The 16,645-nt window shown below is 39.1% G+C and overlaps 2 protein-coding genes across 5 annotated transcripts in view; one reads left to right on the top strand and one right to left on the bottom strand.

Moving 5' to 3' along the window:
* The window catches only part of LOC105147015 (sosondowah), a 355,053-nt gene that overhangs the window by 127,006 nt on the left and 211,402 nt on the right, over positions 1-16,645 (bottom strand). The window lies entirely within an intron of this gene.
* Positions 1-16,645, top strand: part of LOC105147013 (homeobox protein caupolican) — a 76,048-nt gene that overhangs the window by 42,541 nt on the left and 16,862 nt on the right. For all 3 annotated transcript variants that reach the window (XM_087413827.1, XM_011057715.2, XM_011057717.2), the window contains 3 exons: positions 166-558; positions 8,306-8,439; positions 15,420-15,778. In XM_087413827.1, coding sequence (XP_087269953.1) covers positions 166-558; positions 8,306-8,439; positions 15,420-15,778 — 886 coding nt within the window. The remainder of the gene's footprint in view (positions 1-165; positions 559-8,305; positions 8,440-15,419; positions 15,779-16,645) is intronic.

Below are 16,645 nucleotides of genomic sequence, written 5' to 3'. Positions count from 1 at the left end.
GTAGAAGACGAGGTTTTTATGACCGCACGAATATCAAAGTCAGCTTGAAACAAGAGTTAAAAAAACTAATTCCTAATTTTACAAGGAAATGTATGGAACTTCTCCACATCATGCATGCACGTAATTATACTATGTTAATGATGTATTTTTCCTTTTGTTTTTCAGCTCTTAGTGAGTGGCGGGCAACCGACAACGGCGACGTCGCCGGCGATGTCGGGGGGTGCGTTGAGCCCGGGTGCTCTATCGCCTTCGTCGACGGCGACAACGACGACGGGGGTCGGACCCGCAGGTACTGGCGGTGCTACGACCCCCGTGGGTGGTGCCGCTACCGGACCTGGTTGCTGTGAGAACGGTAGGCCCATGATGACGGATCCTGTGACGGGGCAAACGGTGTGCAGCTGCCAATACGACAACGCCGCGAGATTTGCATTGAGCACTTATCCTCGGCTACCCACCGCAACTTCCTACTCCTCCTACCCCACGCCGACGCCCTCCACTACCGACCAAGGCCCTTATCCTAGCATCGGCATGGATAGCTCTGCGTTTTACTCGCCTTTGGTAAGTTTTCTTGTATTTTTAACATGATAGTGTATTAGTGTTAAAAATATTGTCAACCGATTTTCTCCCTCAATGAATCAGTGTTAAAAATATTGTTGAATGATTATCTTTTAGCTTTTATTTTACTTAAACGATTATCTTTTAACGGGTATCCGTTTTAAAAATCAAAATCGTCGTTAATCAATGTTAATATTTAGGATACAAAACATTATAGGTACACATAAACATGCTATCCCTTACTTCAAAAATAAGTGTTTGTGATACAATTAAAAAAATTAAATTTCCCCGAAAAGGAGAATAATTATTTCTGAACTTGACAGAAAATTATTGATTAATCGAATAATATACGGCAAAAAGATTCTCTTTTGATCAATTTTTTGTCGTTTTTATCAGTTGTGACAATTTTTGTATAATTTTTTATGAAGGTAGTCCACTTTTGATGATGATCGATATTTACTTAACTTTTACTAACTCGAGAAAATCACATTTTTTTTAGTTGAATTATTTTTGAAATAAGGGAACGATATCATTGAAATAATATAAATCTTTTTGAATATTCATAATTATTTTTTCAATGGTTTCAGACAAAAATTATTAATATTAGAAAACAAATAAAATTTATAGTTGTTATTGACAGTTTAGGAAATTAATTATGTTTTGATTCCATCTCAAAATTAATTGTTTTTTTTTCAAGAATCAAAAATCTCTTGACTTTTTTGTAGTTTTAAATTTGCTACAACGTTAAAATTAATATAAAGTTTCTTGTTACCTACGAAAGAGCATCTTATGCTTTGCAAAGTGTAACGCGGTCATTGTTGGATGTAGATTGATCGATTCATCGTTCTAGACGTGCCGGGCGATTATTACTTCTTCAGTATTAACTTAAGACGGATTAGCACGTGGTGTTGCCGCGAATTAGCTTGGAATCCCGGCGACGAAACCCTCTCTCGGACGTCGGGATCGTGCCGGCCCCTTCGATTGCCCCACGCTTAGGAATTTGTGCATCTTCGCAGACTGGATCAGTACCGGCTGCGTCGAATTATTCACTCGTCCTTTTCTCGAGAAACGACCGATAATCTCGTTTAAGTTTCGATTCGCGGAAGGCGAGATTGCTCGTTACGTTCTCAAGGGGCTGCCGGTGACGAATTCGCACGCATATGTCACCAGGGAATCCTCCTCGACTGTACTTCAATCCCAGAGAAGCCAGGAATCTAGAGAAACGCGCATCAAATCAGTTTCAGACAATCTAAAATTCGCCAAAAAATTTTATCTGTAATTTTATTATAATATAATACTGAAAATATTTTCTGGATCAGAATTATATAAAATTCTGAAGTCTGTAAAATTAATTGTTGCTCTACTTTCAAATAAAAATCATATTCTGCATATATAAAGTAATGTATTCAAGATAAACGATATCAATAATACAATCTGATTTTTCTCTTGTAATTTTTCTTTTGCGATTTAGAAGATCATGGATGCATTACATTCACACTGATAAGCACCTCCCGGAGTGAAAGAAAGCATAGTAGCCAATTAAATTTGAATTTATCGGACGATTATATGGTACTAATTGGCTGCTTTTAGGTGGCGTTGTCGATTAATGTATTCCACGCGCGGCCAATGGCCCGAGACAAAAATAAAGTTGCTGGAAAAGAAAATCTAGGAAAAAGGAATCGTTACGATGGCTAATGTAGTCGGAAATTGCTCCGTTTTACGCTACGATTCGATGGCGTGGGGATTTATATATCCGCTACGATTCATTGCATGTAATTTGTAGACAGGAGTTTATCTCGAGTGAAATTCAGCGAATTTATCATCCGGGAGACACTTCTCATTTTTCATACGCAATTAGCGACGTAAATTTACAGATGCAATTTTCTAAATCGCGTGTAAGCAACGATCTCTCATCGGTAGCTCGGTTGGACTAACGTGTCACACTTTTACGAACTGTAGGTGGAATCATCATAATTTGGTAAAAAGGCAAAAAAGGTACCTGTCAAGGGAATACTATTTTCACGTGAAAAACGCAATTATCGTTAAAATCAACTTTTAATAACGACATTATTTGCGGTATGATCAATCTGTAACGGCAATTTCTATAATGATACGAGACGGCGTGCCATTGATGATGTGCCGTAAATGTGTCATTACCTCCTATAATCAGATAATACGTGTAACTATCTCTACAGTATATTTTCATTTTCACGAATCGTTATGTTTGTACGACTGAAAAAGCCATCAGCTTTTTGATGTTGCCGCGTAATCAGTGCATGAATTGAACAGATAAATACTGATACGACACAGGCTCTTATCTGAACAAGCAGAGTGCACGCGATATTGTCCTGCGATTTTATATTCTTGTGTCTTATCGATTTGATATATTTATTTTGCAAATTCATTTATATTGCGCTGAGATATCACAAAGTATTACCTATAATCTAAAATTTAAATTTTAAATATTCTCTCGGAATTTACTCAACAAAATTTTTCTGTGTCATTTTATAGTCAATTTCACGTGATAATAATATCACGAGATAATATACTTAATTAAACACATCTGTCTGACAGATTGCATATTCGCGCAAGCTCGATATTCCGCAAATCTATCATTAGATCTGAATATCAGTTGTGGAATTAGCGCAAAAACTAAGAGACTGTCTATTCTAATAATATCAATTCGTAGTGACGTAATAAAGTAATGTACAGTCAGAAAATATGAGTTAATTGCAAAATAGTAGTTTAAAATAGTAAATATATGCGTTTACAATTTTAATTGCACTTAACTCATACTTTCTAATATAACTATGTGTATTATATAGACATTATTACGTCACTACGTCTAGTAGACGTATACGTTTACTATTTTAATTGCAATTAATTCATATTTTCTGATGTAGCTATATTATTAAAGACATTATTACGTCACTACGAATTGATCTTATTACTTCTCTAAGTTTTTGCTAATTTCACTAAAAATATTCAAATGTAATGATAAATCTACTGTCGAGCTAACGTGTTTGCAATCTGTCAGGCATATTTAAACATGTATTTAATTACACATCTCTTTTGAAATATCGATATTGATATATCAAATATGAAAATGTCTTTGGAATGCTTTTTCTGAGATAAAAGGTCATCTCGACATTTTTCCCTTTTTTGCATTCATAAATAAAATTTCTACACAAAAATATATACCACATATGACATTTGCGAATCCCGCTTATCGTGCGGATGCGCTAAGCGAGATTGTCTCTGTCAAACGAATCGGCGATGAAGGAAGGGAAGAGGCGGACACCGAAAGGATGGGAAGTAGGAAGAGGAGAGTGCTCTCATCGCTCTCGCGAATGAGTTTATAGAATCAATACGCGAGATGCCATGAAACAGGGACGGGCCATGGGGGATACCGAGGTGGCGGGAGTGCGCGAACGCGCGAAAGGACGAGAGGAGGACGTAACTGCGCGAGATAGGGGAGCAATGGTAGACGGAAACCTCTTCTCATCAGCCGACGGATTCGTCTTATTTCGCATAGTGACTCTGTCGGCGTAACGGATTCCGAGATTTGTTCTGGCGACGTTTTCGAGAATTCCATCGCTTTGTGCTTTGAACTTTTATTCTCTTGATGTTTTGCATTTTATTCGCATTGCTTGCGATACATACAGTACAATTGTACTTCAGATGTCTTAATACGGTAAAAATTTGTAATACGTCATTATATTGCATGAGAGATTCTGCGATAGATATATCTTATCTAAGATAGATATTTTATACACTGAAAGAAAGTCTCGTTGCATTAATTGGAATTCAAGTAGATTCAATCAGGAGGGTACAAATCAGACATTTATAGTTAAATATATCAACCTTCCAGTCGAGATAAAAAATTAAATTACAATAATTACAGAATTTTAATTCATATGATTAGAATTCATTTTGTTTGTATTTTGTTGATATAACCAGAACATTTTTTTCACGTAAATTCTCTCAATGTACATATTTTTCAGTCAAGGTTATGAATAATTGGCAAATACTAATTAGATCTATTACTGCGATCTCAAGACTCGGAAATTTAAAAAACTCAGAAAAGAAAAAGAATTGGCAGACTGTATTCCCTCCATAGAACGCTCTGCGGATGACATTTTTCATATTGATAATACGCATAAAACCAATAACATGAAAATAAGAACAGCAAATTGAATAGTTTTCTCTTTTGGAACTCGTTTTATCTCGGAATATCAAGTTATTTGATTAATAATGGATGCTTGTTATTTTGTAATATTAATTACGAGTTTATTAATAGGATGCTGAGGATAACATGATGCCCCATGCATGTGAAACTTGGATATTCATCCAACAATATCAGTATATCAATATTCCGCGGTTGTGGAGAAGCACACGTGTCTGTCGCAATACGAAAGTCGTTTCGATCCGTGATATCGTGCGTTATTTTACGGCCCATTGAAAAGCGTAACATGCGTAGCTTTCTTAATCGTAGATTGTTACGCTTTTATAATTGGCACTTAAACGCGGCTGGCGTGCAATATTGCCGTGTGCAGCGTGCGTTTACATCCGCGAGTAATATATTGATAATTGCGTAAAATTATTGTAGAATCCTTGCCTCTAATCTTTACGAATTTACTAGTTCATACGACACAGTACAATTTCGACTGATGATTATTTCTTCAGCATCTCATAATTCTCAATATCAAAATTCATTCATCAATTACTCCGTGGTTTGAAAAATTTTCTATAAAAAAATTTTTTATTATGTTCGTATAATGTTGAAGAATTGAAAGTACTTGTGTATTTGTGTGTATAGATAAGAATCATAGTTGTCGATGTTTTTACTCTATCATTCTACACGCGGACAGTCGATCGCGCGGATGAGTTCCGTTGTAATTGAGACTGATGAGTTGAAGGACGAAGGGATGCTCCCTCGTACGTATTGGTTTAGTCCTGGTGAAGCCTTAAGAATGCTATTTGTCGCGCGAGACGCGCAGACATAGTTTTGCATCTTTATTGGTATAAATTGCAGTCCGGCCGGTCAATCGTTCGTGGAATTTCAACGTCGTAGCATAATTTGGCGCACGCGACCATCACTGCCAGCAATTGAATGACGAACGATACGATAGGGTGTAGCTCGGAATGCCATAAACGTCTGACTGCTGGGAATTTTGAGTATTTTGACGATGGAATCCTTTCCGTTCATATTGCGATGTTATGTTGCGTTTCTTTTTTTTTAAAGTGAAAGAGAAACTTTAAGTGAGAAAAAAGTTTGCTATGTAAAAAAAGTTGCTCTGCGCAACGAACGTTATGAGTAAGGTTATGACATTCAAGTGATAAAACATTCAGAAATTAGAGAAAAAAAATATTTCTTTAATGGTCATAATTTCTTCAAGAATTTGTACACAAAAAGATACAAGGAACAATAATATGTTTGATTTTTTGCATAACAATGTTCTCTTAATTATTTCGTTGCATGCCCTTTTATAAATATTATTATATATATCGTATAATTCAAACTCTGCCCCTATTCTCACAATTAGAAAAAGATACAATATATGTTGGTGCAAATTAAGTAGCAATGAAATAAAAACTGAACAATTTTCAAGATTGATGTCTTTTTCGAAACGCCGCTTGTAATTTTAAATATTATTATACGTAGCGAAAAAATTACAAATACTTTAGAAAAAAATTCTGTATATTTTTAGATATTTATTTTAATAGTACAAGTATAAATTTTGATATATTTTATTTATTTAATTAAAAGTGAAATAAAATATTTTTATATCATATAATATATAGCTATATGAGGTACAAATATATTATAATTTATTTCATATTTTAATTTTATGTTTCTTTTATATTTTTTTATCAATTTTTTTTTGTTTTTTTTTCAATGAGATTTCTTTGATTTTTTTCGAAGGATAGTTAAGCAGGAAGCACGTGCTCCTGGCGATTCAAATCGACGGACCGATTTCGATGAGCATTACAATATAATAAGAATCAGATTAGCATTGAATGGAGTGAGTAATACGATGAATTGTCCCGTGAAAAAATGCCCTATAAAATTCTTATAAGTCTCACAATGTGCAAAGTAACTTTTATTTTTAAAAAAGTAAGAAACATAGAAAGTATCATTTAATCATAAATATATATATATATGAATAAATAATGCTTTAAATTTTACGCGATGTCATTCTAAATTATATCTAAAAATTGTACCAATTTTTTTTAAAAGGTAATTGCTATGAAATCGATGCATAACTTTAAATATATTTTTAATTTATATCACATATCGAATAGCACACACATAAAGATAAAAAATATTTTGTCAAGAATGATACAGACTATTTACGTTTTTAGAGCACCCTGTAGAGGAGACAATTATAGGTGTTATTGCATTAATTTGATGGACTATGTCGAGCAACACAGAGTATCAAGTTAGAGCCACCTTGCTGTCACGCTTTCTAATGCGTCGCATACGTCGCAAGATTTGGGGCGCAATACAACGATTATTGCTACCTTAATACAGGCGTGCTCGTATAATCGGTTAAACCAGCGACCGGTGATCCTGTGTGACTATGCACAGTCGTAACAATAGTCCGAAGCGTCGACGTCGGACCACCCGCAGTTCGCCATTAAAGCTTCTGAAAAGAAGAGAAATAAAGACGAAGATACACACGCGTGCGCGCGCGCGCACACACACACACACATTTTCATATATATCTATATATTGGTGGAGACCCATTGCGAGGTGGGACTAAGGGCCGAGAGCAAGGCAAAAGAAAGGCGGGAGGGAGAACCAAGCACTCGTTAGGGCCTTCGAAAATCGAAATGTAAAGGCGAGTAGGAAATTAAGAAGGTGAACACCGACGACGATGAAGACACGAGGACGACGACGACGACGACGACGACGACACGACGACGACGACGACGACGATGACGTCTACGACTAGATGTAATACGAAACTCCATGGCGCCAAAGAAACTACTTCTAAGCTGCTGCACTAATAATATCCCCCATTGTGCTACCATTAGCCGCGTAACGTGCCTTCACGTTCTTTCTCTTTTCTCACACCTACGTTCCTCTTTCTTGCTCTCTTTTCCACTCTTTCCTTTCATATCTCATCTCCTCTCCTCCATCTCTTTGCTCGTGTTTTACAGTGTACCTTTACAACGTGACGACATTATACACCGACTAACTGACGTCTGTCTGCGATAATGTCTTAGAGATGCCTGGTTAAATCCGTGGCTTCCTCTTTCATTTACCTCTTAATCTCATGGGGCAATTAAAACGAAAGTAAAAGATGATTGGAAGGTTTCTTTCAGAAACATTTATCCTGTTCGTATAAGCTTTTTAAGACTACAAACCACACGCTGTGTGTTCAGGTCTAATATTATATTTATACGATCGTGACGATTCCTTGTGTCTTTCCAGTCTATCAGTGAAAATCGAGATGGATTGAATCTTTAAAGAGTTTCTGTATACAGGTTTGCGATAATCTCTCTCAACATGCAGAACATAATCTGTAACATTAACCATAATGGATCTGTATTAGTTTCCTGAATCACTCGTGTCACGCAAGGATCGATATCGATCGATGTCGCGTTGTTTCTTTTTTAATTTTAACGTCGCGTTAAAAAGGATAGCATGTCGATAGCATGTTTACATTGTAGGAGAATTTATATGCGCGATGCAGCAACATATTAAATAAATTAGTGCTTATCATGCACTCTGCTCTTGCAGGGTAATCCGTACGGACTGAAGGACGCGACGGGGATGGGCATGACGGCGGACATGGGTGCTGCTTGGGGCACGGCCGCCCTTCAACCTGCCGCCACGGGTTACTACCCTTACGATCCAACCCTGGCCGCCTACGGGTAAGTTTATCGCCAGGTTTCATGGTCTCTCGACTCCATTAGATTAAACTACCTCGAAAGAGAGAGAGAGAGAGAGAGAGAGAGAGAGAGAGAGAGAGAGAGAGAGAGAGAGAGAGAGAGAGAGAGAGAGAGAGAGAGAGAGAGAGAGAGAGAGAAAGAGAGAGAAAGCCATCTCTCCTCTTACCCCTGTCCCGTTACCTCTGCAAGCCGCCATTAAAACAAGAGTCATGATCCTGTCGTACTTGCCACGTATATTCCTCGCTGGAAACGTTTCTGCGCGACGACGGTTATCGTTATTGCGAATCCGTAATATCTCCCCCTTAGTCGCGCACCTGGAGAAGCACATCGTTTGTGGAGTATGGACCGTTAAAATCGCGTTGGTCGTATCGGCGAGACGAAGAGCCGTAACGCTATTCATCGCTGATAGAAACCACAGCAGACGTAGAATAACTTTTACGTTAATATGATATCTCGAATATCCAATATTTAAATGTCCAGCTTTAATCTCGTTTCGAAGATAAACAGATATAGCTCGTTTGCACAAGTTGATCGTGTAACAACATTAATACGATAGCGTCCGATGTAATCGTCATCGATCGACTTGACATTCGGCCGAAGTAGTTGCCGCGATTTCTGAATTCTGTCGAACTCGAAGGGGGTTGAAGATACCGACGCTCGAGTTAGGCCAAACACGACGGACGGCTACAAAATGGCTGTAGGCAGCCGAGTGGGCGTATATAATGGAGGCTTCCAGGTTGGACGTGTGTATATACGTATACTGGCTTACACACATACACATATCGTCACATCGCGAGCATAGGGAGAGCAGTAGGTCTCTCTCCATAGGAGAGCAAGTGAGTGAGTGAGTTTATTGATTGGCTTCCTCCCCGGGGTTGGCTCGCCCGTTCGCCAGGCCTCTCTCTGCTCTACTCACCACTCTACTCTCGTCTCTGTGTGCTCTTTCGCTCTATACTCATCTCTATCTTTCCCTTCCCGCGACTCTAAATTCCTCTCTATCTTTCCCTCTCTTCTTCTCTCCCGTTTCTCTCGCACTCCCTCGCGTACGTCTACTCCCTTTCGACTACTTCCTCGGCCACCTCCGTATCCTCCGAACGAGTCGGCTCCCACAGGTGCTTTACTTGCTTCGCTTAGCAACCCTCGTGGCCGCCTGGTGAACACATATACGTACACATACGTTCATACTCGACGTTCAGAAATAGGCAAGCGCGCTGTGACTCACGCAACGGGAGGCTTCTCCCTCCCTTTTCCAGAGCCACCCTTTCGGGTGGTTGTATAGTCTGCATGTGCTCGGCGGCGGCAGCGACGGTGGCGGTGGCGGTGGCGGCGGCGCCTACCAGAGAAACTCCGACGGTAGGCATTGTTTATCGTGGAATTCAGTGCCCTTACTGCCTCGCTCTCTCACCACCTCTCCTGGACAAGCCTCTATTAATTTACTTGCTTAATAATACGGCGGTCGCTCTCTCACTCGTTTCTCCCTCATCTCTGCCCCGGTCGCTCTCTTCCCTTAACGGGTTACTACGTCACTTTCGATGCCGTCAGACCGCTATTGTTTTACTGACAGCGTTGAAAGTTGCAGACTACGTTGTATGACGACACAAGGAGGGGATGCTCCGCGCGAGGGTGTAAATTGAAGCGGCTCGATTGGGACGCTCTGACGAGAACGCTCTGATTACAGGAAATGAGAAATATGTCGTTACTGGCACGAAAGGGTTCCTTTGAGGACACTTTGAACAGGCAGAAGTGTCTTTTTTTTTCCTATGGTCTTTACATAAATTGAATGATTTCTCTGTTTGTCTTTATTCGCGCCGTTGCACACCCCCGCAAATCTTACTGTCCTGTTATTCGTTATTGGACGTAGATAAATATGTCTGCTTGCTCTTTGTGTAGTAAGACATAGCAGCATTTTAAGTTGTTAAATAGAAATTTAAATATCGAAATAGCTATCGTGTAGCTTTCAACAAAATGTTAATATAAGAAATATATATGAAATTAAATTTTTTTTCTTTCATATTTAGATGGATAATTATATACATAATATATGGTAATTATATATACTTAGATCGGTAGACAAATAAATCTTTACATATTTAACCGTACATATTTAACGATACTATAATTTCTCTGCAGCTCTTTTTATCCATTAAAAGGACACTATGTCAGCGAATGCTGCAGTGATACTATCTTAATTTTAACCCAATTGGGAGATACCGCTTTTTATTATCAGTGATCACTTATAGACATTGACTGTACTGGCATTATAGAAACGTGCGGCCTTTTTTTCTTTGATGATTATCTTTGATTTCTCGTAACCGGTTACTTATTCGTGTCTTTTCTATCGTCTGGAAATTCCTGAAACGGCATCTAATACTTAAAAAAAATCACCTGATATATCGACGCATAGAGCACGTACGAGACGTACACATTTTACTGATCAATAAGATAAAAAAAATTTACGCCCAGATTTTCTTCGCGTTGTCTTAAAAATAAAATATCGAGGCTTAGACATAATACAGTTCAATAATTTCATTGATTATCGTAATTGCTATTACACTCTCCATTGCCTTGGAATAATGAATAAGAAAAAGGCTGCGAAGTTGGCGATTAGAAATAGACAGCACATCGGTCTATTGTATGACGTAGCGATTGCGCGAGTATAAGGGGCGGATCTTGTCGATGGCAGTACGGAGCAAACGCAGCCGGAAGCTATACACGATTGCACAGAGAGGGTGTTTGTATGTGTGTATGTGTATGTAAGAGAAAGAGAAAGAGAAAGAGAAAGAGAAAGAGAAAGATAGATAGATAGATAGATAGATAGATAGATAGATAGATAGATAGATAGATAGATAGATAGATAGATAGATAGATAGATAGATAGATAGATAGATAGATAGATAGATAGATAGATAGATAGATAGATAGATAGATAGATAGATAGATAGATAGATAGATAGATAGATAGATAGATAGATAGATAGAGAGAGAGAGAGAGAGAGAGAGAGAGAGAGAGAGAGAGAGAGATGCAGTAGGTTGGCTGGTTAGTCGGTAGGAAACGTTTGCACATCCGAACCCGGGCGTAACTATTGAAGCTACCTCTATATATACGCAGCTATACCAGGCTGGAGGACGTAATTACGCGCGTTCTGCCAATATTGGTTAACCTTTCGAGGTTGACGCCACCATATGCAAAGCCTCTAATGAGTCGCTCGAATGCTGCCAGTGTCTAGCATTACGCGCTTCTCTGTACCCTTTTGCATTGTTATTGTCTCCCTTACTGGAGGAATTTCTACCGTTTCGATCCCTATCGTTTTAATCTTCCTCTGAGCCTGCCGACAATTTCGTTTCACGTATATGATACGTTTCTCTTCATCCTTTCACTCCCCGGAACGATACCGCGCTTCTAAATTGACGTTAAACTCCAATCTATGTAGAAATACGTGCGGCAATGCTATAACTCCGAGTTTATTTTGTTATTACACGAAATCCATTTGCCGAATCCTATATCGCATAACGTCGAGATTTGATTATCGACCTTTTGACGGGCGATTAACTGACAATAAAAAAGATATTCGTTCCTATTTATTTTTTACTGTTAGTGTCAGAGTAAAGATTTTTAAATCACTGAAGATATTTTTAAATAAGTTACTCAAAATGCCAGCTTGAATTAAATTCACACGCGATACATTTGATATTTGTACATTTATTGGCAAATCACATATTAAAAATCCATATATGTTTTGCTCTTCAAGGACGCTTGTCGCACGATTTTGCTTTAGCATCGACAAAGAGACGATAAGAACGTGTCGGAGAAATTTATGATAGCAGATAGCGCCATTCACTCGCAATCTACTAGTCCGTGAGCTGTCACACTATAAGCATAACGCTTAGATCTTTATACATTCGACTTTTACATTCCTTCAGCATATATAATATCGTATTATGAAAACTTAAAAACGCTTATTATGCATATTGGCTTGTTATTTTGATTTCAATACATATCACGAAATTCGATCACGATATTTGTGAAGAGAAATATAACATCTTTTTTCTTTTCTGCATTGGACATCCGCTTGCATGATTTTAATTCACAGTAAAACTTGACATTTTCGAAATACCGATAGCTTCATAACTCGAGCGAATAACGGTAGGATTTTTCGCGAACCAATCGCGTTGAGACATGCTACAAGGAAGAAAGGAGATTGGACTGGTCGTTGCACATTTGCCAAGTTTTTACCTTGCTCCCATTCGTCGTTGCATCTACATCGTCGCATATACAAGACGTGATCACATCCGAGCGATTCTCTCTCGGCACGCAACGGTACACTTAGTATGTAAATGCCGATGCGGACTCGTTGTGTATGTAGATAATTGCGTGGCGTAGCACCGGCGCGGCCTGGAGTGTGGGAGGCAGTCGAAATTGCGCATATTAACGAAGGGGGCGAATTTTGATGATATCTGCAAGCTTGTATCGTCATTCGCTGTCGATTCCTGACGATTCAAAATATGGACTATTACCTTTTGCGAATTTCGTTAACTTTCTCATTTTTAATATTGTCCAATCGCGTTAGAATGGACATGCAAAACTAGAATCCCTATATTAAGTTCTTATTATAAATTATTATAAATTCTTGTTGAAGCAATTCTATGCAAAGCTTGTGTTATATGATGTTTTGTAACGCTGATAATTCAGAAAATATTAGAGAGCTTTTCTCGAAGGATATAATGGAATTAACGCAATGGAATTAACAATTTTCTGTCGTAATATGGTTCATTGTTTCGTCCTTTCACGAATGCTGCCATATGGTCGCAATTTCAACGACGGACGTGGAAGTCTATCGAAATCGATAGGACTCCTTCGAGGAGGACTCCTTCATGACCGCTTTCTTGCGGTAGCAGGCGAAAGGAGAAACACGACCGAAGGAGAGCGAAAGAAAGAAAAAAAAAAAGAAACGTAGAAGTCGAGGAGAGGCTCGTTTTACTGGCGGCGTATCCTGGCGGCCGCCTTTCCCTTGTACGAGGGAGTTTAATAGAGGGTGAAACGTTTTCCACCTTCTTCGAGTCTGCCTCCTGCGGATTGCCGTTTCTATCCCCATCGACGCGGTCATCTCGGCAATCTCGGATGCGGATCACAGTGGTAATCGGAGGGTGGTACGGGGAGTGGATTGCACAACCTCGTGCTTGTTGAGTGAAAGCGAGAATCTAATAATTCGCCGTTCGTTCGATTTATCTCGATTTCCGCTTTTCTCTTTCTCGTTCTTCGGCTTCCTCCCCGCGTGTACCAAACGATTTCTTTAATCTGACCGCCACCCGACGTGCACTCGCCTAATTCAATTACATAAAGTGGAAATGAATACTTCTCTCTGACAACGAATTTATTTTTAACAGCGCCACAACGAAAATAAAGAATCCGCGATTGATTATTTCCGTATACAATGTTGGAGGAAGTTGTCATAAATCGAATACAAAAATGTATAATGTTTGATGTTGCGCTTCATTAAGAATATTTGTTTACATTATTCGGATACAGTTATAAATTTAAATCCATTGTTTCTCACAAAATTTGTAGAATACTCATAAACTGAGAATATTATTTTGAAAATTTATTATCAATATTGATCTTCTGATTGTCCTCAGTCGATGTCGAGATATCGATATCGATACTACGAAATTTTCATTTATCCCATCGGCGAGCAACAGCAGCAGATATCTCGTCAGGATGTGTTCCGCTCGAGGCAAAACATTGTTACTAACCACTACCATCGCCGCTATCGTGAACCACTGCGCCTCTTCCATCGTTTCACAGCCGATGGATCGTCGATAGGTATTTTAGCCTGTAGTATATAACAGTATCCACCTATAACATACTCGCACCCGGGTTCTTCGTAAGAGAGACAGGGAGGAATGGAAGAGAGATGCGAGAGGAGTAGACGAGACTGAGCGAGCAAGTATGAGGGGGTGGGAAAGAGGGGATCGATCGAATCGCCATTACGGCGAGTGAGTGCCGGGGGTGCACGATGGAATCACGCCGCCGTTGGGGGTTTATTCCCCGTATATATTTGCCGGAGTATCACCCTCGACCCAGTAGGATGCCGCCCCTCCTATCCCGGAGGGGTATGATGTTCAGCAAGGCGGAGAGAAAGAGAAAGGGAAGCAGAAGTAAAGAAAGAGAGAAAAAGAAAGAGAGAAAGACATGGATCTAGGAAAGCCGAGAGCTCGTGCAGAGCACTTCGGACTTGCCAAAATCTGTAGGGAATTCACACCCTCGACACGATACCACTTCTCCAGTGGAGTGGCCTTTCGACAAATATGGAACAATAGTTACCTTCTGGCAGGCAAACGACGAGTGTTGCTTAACGGCAATTACTCAATAATGCAATTGACGTTTATTGACCAGATACAACTAGTAATTCAATTGTAATTTCTAAATTTCTTCGCGAGAAATAGATACACGGAAAAAACGATTTTGCTGAAGTATTTGAAAATTTAGGTAGATACTAAAATAATTTTGTATTAAACAATCAAAATAATTATAATGTATTTAGAAACTCGAGCATGATAAACAATGCTGCAAAAGTTTTTATATTCTAACAATCTGTTTAAGTATATATATTTCGTATATATATTTCGATAATCTAATAAAATTCAGTCTGTATCAGGCTACATTTTAAGATACTTCAGTAAAAAAACTGTTTTTTTCCATTTATATCCTAGATTATAATCGACCTCTGTATATGTAAAAAAAATATATATTATAGATATCGATTAATCAATGTCTGATAATAGAAACTAAAAGATTCGCATGCAAATATTATCTACGGTTTATTGAGTTCTTTGCATCTTTTTGATTTTTCTCATATTGCACTTCCTGTCTACAAGCCGCTGCTTACTCGAGCGTAACGCAATTTTTAAAGAATTTCAGAAGACGTTTCATTGTAAGGTATCTTTTTCGTTGTCTTTTTCAGGTACGGCGCTGGGTACGACCTGGCAGCGCGGCGGAAGAATGCCACGAGGGAATCGACGGCAACCTTGAAGGCTTGGCTGAACGAACACAAGAAGAATCCGTATCCGACGAAAGGCGAGAAGATTATGCTGGCTATCATCACAAAAATGACGCTGACGCAAGTTTCCACTTGGTTCGCGAATGCGCGAAGACGCCTCAAAAAGGAGAACAAGATGACCTGGGAACCGAAGAACAAGACAGACGACGATGACGATGCGGTGCTTACCGATTCCGAAGATAATAAGGAAAAGGATGATCTCGCGTCGGATAACAGAGGCGACCGAGTCAGTGAAGACGCGAGGCGGGGCCTCGACGATACCGGTAAGCCTTTTTTCTTTTCCACGCATGATATCCGTTGCCCGACAGCGAGTCAGAATTCATTATTCAGTAAAACACTGCCTGCAGATATGAGCCGTCACGTTACTATCTGCGAGAGCGATTTAGAAAATTGCTCGTAGTCGCGGGGCGTGCTGAAGTTAACACGCAAAATCTTAGTTTACGCCGCTAACAGGTCTACAAACTATGAAACGAAATGAAATGAGGGGCGTGTTTGCTAACGTCACTGCAAAAAAAATGCCGAGAGAGTAATAATAATATTCAAAATGGCTAGCTGACAACGTCTACTTCGAGAAACAGTTTGAGAAAAACAGAAATTGCTATGGCGCAGAATAATATTCGCGATAACTCGTCATTGGTGTTATCAGAAAATTTCTATCGTTAGAAACGTTTGATCATCAACATTACGAGAAGTATCGTCAACTAGAGTTAGAATTGTTTCTTGACGATAGGTTCAATGCATGCAAAGCGAGCCGATCTCTTTGACTTCGGAATGTCGATGGCGTGTTTCCTTCGCGTGACTAGTTTCCCTGATATCGAATACCCATCAGCTGGCATTTCTTGTATTGCGCAAGTATGCATTTCGCTCACAATGAACCAGATTTACGACTTCACTCTGAGCGGTCAGCAGTTGTTTCTAAAGATTGCGTGAATCTTTTTGATGGAATGCATGTATCGTTCTTAGATACCTCTTGCAAATATATTAATATCTTCGCTCCATGCTTCAACCGAAAGATCGATGATAGGACTTTTAGTCTTGTCGCTCGCATACCTGTCGTTTCTCGAGAGCTTCTGTGGATTGCTCATCAACCGTAAATTTTTACGGCTAACGATTCTGAAATACGTAGCTGC

Source organism: Acromyrmex echinatior, chromosome 15 (genome assembly GCF_024713525.1).
Source record: "Acromyrmex echinatior isolate Ae372 chromosome 15, ASM2471352v2, whole genome shotgun sequence".
Classification (NCBI taxonomy): domain Eukaryota; kingdom Metazoa; phylum Arthropoda; class Insecta; order Hymenoptera; family Formicidae; genus Acromyrmex; species Acromyrmex echinatior.
Note: the sequence above shows the minus strand (reverse complement) of the source record. Positions and strands in the feature narration are given on the sequence as shown.